The sequence below is a fragment of the Rhincodon typus genome, chromosome 1, assembly GCF_021869965.1.
Source record: "Rhincodon typus isolate 14 chromosome 1, sRhiTyp1.1, whole genome shotgun sequence".
NCBI lineage: Eukaryota > Metazoa > Chordata > Chondrichthyes > Orectolobiformes > Rhincodontidae > Rhincodon > Rhincodon typus.
In genome coordinates this window covers 86,738,677-86,744,676 of record NC_063332.1, presented here as the reverse complement: position 1 = coordinate 86,744,676, position 6,000 = coordinate 86,738,677, and the positions used below count along the sequence as shown (strand labels likewise).

General features: G+C 41.4%; 1 protein-coding gene across 1 annotated transcript in view; it reads left to right on the top strand.

The window, feature by feature from the left end:
• Positions 1-522: 522 nt before the first annotated feature.
• Positions 523-6,000, top strand: part of LOC109916491 (NACHT and WD repeat domain-containing protein 2) — an 84,541-nt gene continuing 79,063 nt past the window's right edge. Inside the window, exon 1 of the mRNA XM_048600800.1 lies at positions 523-673. Coding sequence (XP_048456757.1) covers positions 523-673 — 151 coding nt within the window. The remainder of the gene's footprint in view (positions 674-6,000) is intronic.

The following is a 6,000-nucleotide window of genomic DNA, read 5'->3' as shown; positions in this document are numbered from 1 at the left end:
GCTTTTATCCCAGTGGCTGGGACTGACGAAAAAGACACTTTTTTCTCCCTCCCCCTTCCCCCTTGACGAAAGCAAAAGTGACTTCCCGGGATAAGAATTGGATTTATTAGCGGTGTTTTCTTTTTAAAAAATGATGTAGTTCTCATGTGTTTGGTCTGAAATTATTTGGACCCCAATCAGACAGCTGATTTAATTTTCCTAGCGGATTTCTGTTTAATTATTGTGGGTTTAAATGATTTCGAAGTAGTCGGATTGTTGGATTTTTTTTGCCCGGATTTGGTGCACGCAGCGCTGTGCTGCAGTTCTCCGATGGCGGCGGGGGTAACCTGCAGCTTGGTGGAGCCCCGTCTCTAGCCGCCGCCGCCGACCGCTAGCAACTCGCGAGCTGTGTGCAGCCGCCGCTCGGCTCCCCTCACCCCCCCCCCTTCACGGCAGCTTCTTTTCCACCTCCCGCCCGCCCGCCCCGCGCCTCCCTCTTCGCTTTCGGTGTTGTGTCCCCTCTTTCTTCCCATCGCCGTCAAGATGTTGATGTGGTCGGTGCCGGGCTCCAGGCTGCCCTCTCCCCGGGACTCGGCGCTCCGAAGGGCGGCACTGACTGGAGCAATCGCCGCGCTCCCCCAGCACCTCCCGGGCAGCAGGAGCATCAAAGTCTTCATCAGCTCCAACCCCGAAGGTAAGGAATCAACATTAAGCTTCACTGTTTCAAACTTGTACTGCCCTGTTCTTGGGTGCCGACGTTTCTCTCCTCCAAAACGAAAAGTTTTGTGTCGAAGTTTAAAAATCCAAATGATTTTAATGTTACATACGCTGCCTAAGTTTGCGCTGGAGATTATCAGTCACTGTTTGGCGACTGACCCTCATTAGGTTTCAGTCACTTTGTTGGAGGTAAATTCATCAGTTGTGGTTTCAGCCGTGCTGTTACTACTCTTACAGAATTGAAGTTCAACATGTTCATAGTTTTAAATGAATCAAATTATAAAACATTAGGCAGAAGTTTTGTTTTATAGGATATACCCAATTCAAAACTTTAGCAAATCAGGTACTGAAAAAATGGGATTTATGGGGTTTTGTTTTACTGAGGAAAGAGTCCTTGGGAAGAGGAGCTATGTATATACCTGTATAATACCAGTCAAGCTGATTGGAACTCTTTCTATTTATAGATGTACAATTCTGAATGTTGTTGAGTGAAAGGTTGTGTGTGCTAGTGGCTGTACATGGCAGAACACTATTCCAACAAATTAAGCCATTCCACCTGCACAGTAACGTCAGTTTCTACCATTATATCACATTTCTCCATTGCTTCAATTCAGTCTTAAAATGTAGCCGCAGTTTTATGGCATTGATTCTTACCCACAGCAAAGCTGACTGAGCTTGAAATCATCCATGGCTGTAATTATCAACTGGCAGTTTAGACTTGAGGCAAGTTATCAGGTAAATTGACACTAGTGAGAGTGAGTGTAGTGACATGATTGGTGCTGTGAGCACATCATTTGACCCATTCTTTCCATGAATCAGGGGTCAGGCTGCAGGCAGGCTGGATTGCAAAGCTACAGTCTGTGACCTCTGCACATCTGCGCAATGGCACCCCTAGCAGGAGTGGTGTTTTGCTTCCAGTTTGTCTTAACATGACATATTTATATTTGGTAGGATTTTAATAACACAGCCAATAATAACATCTAAAATTGTTCGGTATCTTTCAGATAAGTTGTTTTGAAATGTATGTTTGTTAACGTTATGGATTGGAAACTGAAACAATGTATTTCTTTGGGAATTTAGCTTAAGAAACATTTGTCACGAAAATGTCACATAATGTCTGGTATTAGAGATTCAATGATGGAAACCGAATGGCACTGCTCATTACATGAAGATGAGAGAAATTATTCTCTTGATGTGTAATAGATGAGGTCATGTGTGAAATAGATAGAATTGCTTCATACACTATTGTGTTACCATTTCGTTATTGAATGTCTTTTTCTGTTTGAAGATTCATTGAGCATTGCGGTGCATTCAAACATGAGTGATCTGAGGGCAATTTGATTTTGAAGAAGATTGAGCAGTGTAAATGTTTGTGCAGCTGTGTGCAACCCAGGTGTTTGAGAACGTGAATGTTATTTTTTCCAAACTGAATTGTGATGTATTTTTTTTACAAACTCAATTTCATTCAAGAATCAACGCCTTCAAGATAAAATTATGTCATGTTGATTTAAAGTGTTGACGATGTCTTAAAAATTGCATGTGGGAAGAGGCTCGTTTTCCTTGTGGTTAAGGATGCTCAAGGATGCAGGCTGATGAGAAAAAAATCAGTATCAGCAATTTTATCAACAATTTGGTTTGAGGTGAATGTATACATTCCATTCTTAATTGTATTTACGACGTTTTATCATCAGTTAAAAACTTCCATGAGCTGATCTGTTTGCTTGATGTGAGTGTGACGTTGGCGGATATGTTAACCATTTTACAACAGAAAGGAACTTTTTAAAAAGTTGCATTTTTCATGTTTTGTCCAGCCAAAGTGCATCTGAACAAGGTGCGAAACAAATTAAAATGATGAAAGCTGGTTAATATGATAAATAGAATTTGCTTTTCTGAGGGAATAAACAATAAATAATTCATCCAGAAACAACAGGAATTTGGATAATCTTGAGATTGAATAATTGTGCAATCAGTGGAAATAATAGGGAAATTTAAATTAGACTGTCCATGCATTATTGCACAGAATCAAAATTACTGTCATGTTGAAAAGTCTTTGATTCGTCTGTACCTGAGTAAAAGTCCACCCTGATCCAGATTTGTCACAATAGGATATCTTCTTCATGTGTCTTCAAAAAAAAGGAGTGCACACGCCTGTTAGTTACATTTCTACAATCCACTAGCAATATACTACGTGCTCACAAAGTTTTAAGTGTGATTTAATCTGACTTTTTTAAAAGCAGGAACAACGCAAACAAATCGAATGCAATTCATTTGTAACACTTTTAACACTTCTTAGTACATAATCAATTTTTCACAGTAAAATGACAACATTGGTAACATTGATATGTGGTGCACGTTGATTGTGTGGTAAGTTTGGAAAGCATATTTGATCCATGAGACTGTGGTGTTAAAACATTAAACTGAAGTCGCAGTAAACAAAGAACACCAAGATGAAAGCATGGAATGGTCCAAATTGCCCAGAAAGCAGCGATGGTTGCCGCTGACTGAGACCAAAAGTGCAGCCTTCCTTTTTGTTGCCATTGTCGTCGGGTATTCCTATCCCGAAGCGAACCACAAAGGAATTCATGGGCAGAAACGCCGTGAAGATTTGAAAAGAGGCCACGTACTGTTTTCATGGCACCTGCTTAAGTATTTTCCCTTAAGGTCAACGTGATAGCATTGTTCTGGTGGGTCTTTGAAATGAAGCTCTTAAGAGATTTTACTTAAAGAAACTAATTCTTAACTTTCAAATTGCTTTTAATTGAGGTTGCGACTTAGTGATGGAATGTGGGACAGGGTGAGGATTTGCGGGGTGACGCGAATTGTTCAGGTTTAGTTTTAAAATAAATTTCAAAGCCTGCTCTATACCGCGTCCTCTGATAATACTGTCAGCTCGGTTCCTGTGTCTGATTTAACAATAGGAGAGCGCATCCCTGCGTAAATTTCTGAGTAAATTCTAAGTTTAAAATCCAAATCTCCAAAGCTAAGGACAGTGTCAGAAAATTCTGAGAGAGACCCAGCAGGCTAAATCCATCCATTTGAAGTTTAAACTTCATGCACAAATACTGCATGTTTGCATAGATTAGGGCTTCCTCAGAGTCCTATTGCACAACAGCATTGCTTTCAGAACATCGGCATTACTTGTACAATAAGTCCTACGTTATTTCAGTTGCAACTTGCATATCTAGAGAACTTGATTTTAAGACACTAAATTGGACATACATCTTCCTTTTTGTGCATGCTAGAGTTTAGTCTTCTATAATATAAAAGTTCTAGGAGAGTTAATGTTGAAGTCTTGTTTAATCACCAATTACCCTGATGTCCTCCAGTTTTGAGGAAGGAAAGGAGGAGTCCAGCTTGAAATCTCTATGGAGGCAATGCTTCATCAGTATATCCTGATAGACTTAGTTGTTATATTCAACTCTTCAGTGTAACCAACATTCCTCTAGTTTCTTTTCTTCAGCACGGATCTTTAAGGTCTGTGCACCGCAGTGGCTTGCAGAACCATAAGTCAAAGCTGTGAATAGCATGGATACGCTGATTGCTGTACATAGACCCTTAGAGAGGCCGTGCATGCAGGCACACAACTGAGCGGGATCATTGAGTGTACCCTGCACCTATTACTGTATTGCAATAAACTGTACCTTGTTAACACAAGTGTCCGTCAAGACTCATCAGTAGTTCATCCTTCATCACTCTTAGCCAAATAAGCCCTTAGACTCAATATAGAAAGGGGAGAATTAGTGGCAGTACTCTACACTAAATATTAGCTTGTTGGTGTACCGGAGCACATGCAACATGGTGATCCAGCAAGAATGGCCAATTTGCCACTTTACAAAGACACTTCTACAGATTATAAAGCATAAACAATATGACTTCTGTCCATCAGCCTGCCTTGCATGAGCAAAGCCAGCTTTGTTTTGGCTACCTCACTGGTTTGGCTATCTTTTGTTAAACTCTGTTGTAAAATATATAATAGTAGAGCATTTAGAAATGCATAGCATAATTAAGCAGAGTCAGCATGAAAGAGTAAATGTGGGTTACCATAGTCCTAACAAACCAAAGAGCTGCCCTCCCTTTAGAGAGTGATGACTAGTGGCAAGTTTAACCTGAGGTCATCACACCTCAGGCGCGGGAAGGGTTTAAGAAGGAGAGTCCTTGCTGGTAACTTCAGGAATTGAACCTACACTGTTGGCATCACTCCACATTTCAAGACAACAGTCCAAACAACTGAGTTAACCCATGCATGAAAAATTTATTAGGATTCTTTGAAGAGGTAACAAATATGATAAATAAAGGGGAACCAGTGGATGTAACATTTGGATTTTCAGAAGGCATATGATAAGATCATAGAAGCTACAGTGTAGAAACAGGCCCTTCAGCCCAATAAGTCCACACCAACCTTCAGAGCATCCCACGCAGACCCATCCCCGTAATGTACACATCCCTGAACACTACGGGCAATTTAGCATGGCCAATCCACTTAACCTGCACATCTTTGGACTGTGGGTGGAAACCGGAGCACCCAGAGGAATCCCACACAGACAAGGGGAGAACGTGCAAACTCCACACAGACAGTCCCCTGAGGGTGGAATCAAACCTGGAATCCTGGCACTGTGAGGCAGCAGTGCTAACCACTGAGCCACCGTGCCGGCCCAAAAATCATTCCAAAGTGCTGTCACCACAATGAATTAGTGGAGAAGAACTTCTCTTCCCTGACTGGGAATCGAACCCAGGTCCTGATGGTGAAAGCACTGAATCCTAACCACTAGACCACCAGGAAAAGCACTGCACATGAGGCTACTTAATAAGAGCCCATGGTGTTGGGTGTGGCATATAAGCATGGATAGAGAATTGGCTAAATAATAGCAGAGAGAGTTGGGATAAGACTTGGTACAGATTCAATGAGCCAAAGGGCCTTTCTGTACTGATTCTATCAATGGGGACTTTTCAGAATGGCAACTAACTAGTAGGATGCCACAGATTCAGTACTGAAGTCACAATTACTTATAATATATCAATGATGTGGGTGAGGCAAGTAGATGGACTGTCACCAAGTTTGCAGATGACACAAAAATAAGTGGCAAAACAAATGGTGAGGATGATACAAAGAGTCTGTAGAGAGATATAGACAGGCTGTGTGAGTGAGCGTAAACTTGTCATATGGATTGTAATGTGGTTAAATGTGTCGTTATGTATGTTGAAAGGAATAATAAAAGAACCACAAGCTTCAAAATCTCCCCTCCCCCTACCACATCCCAAAACCAGCCCAGCTCGTCCCCGCCTCCCTAACCTGTCCTTCCTCCC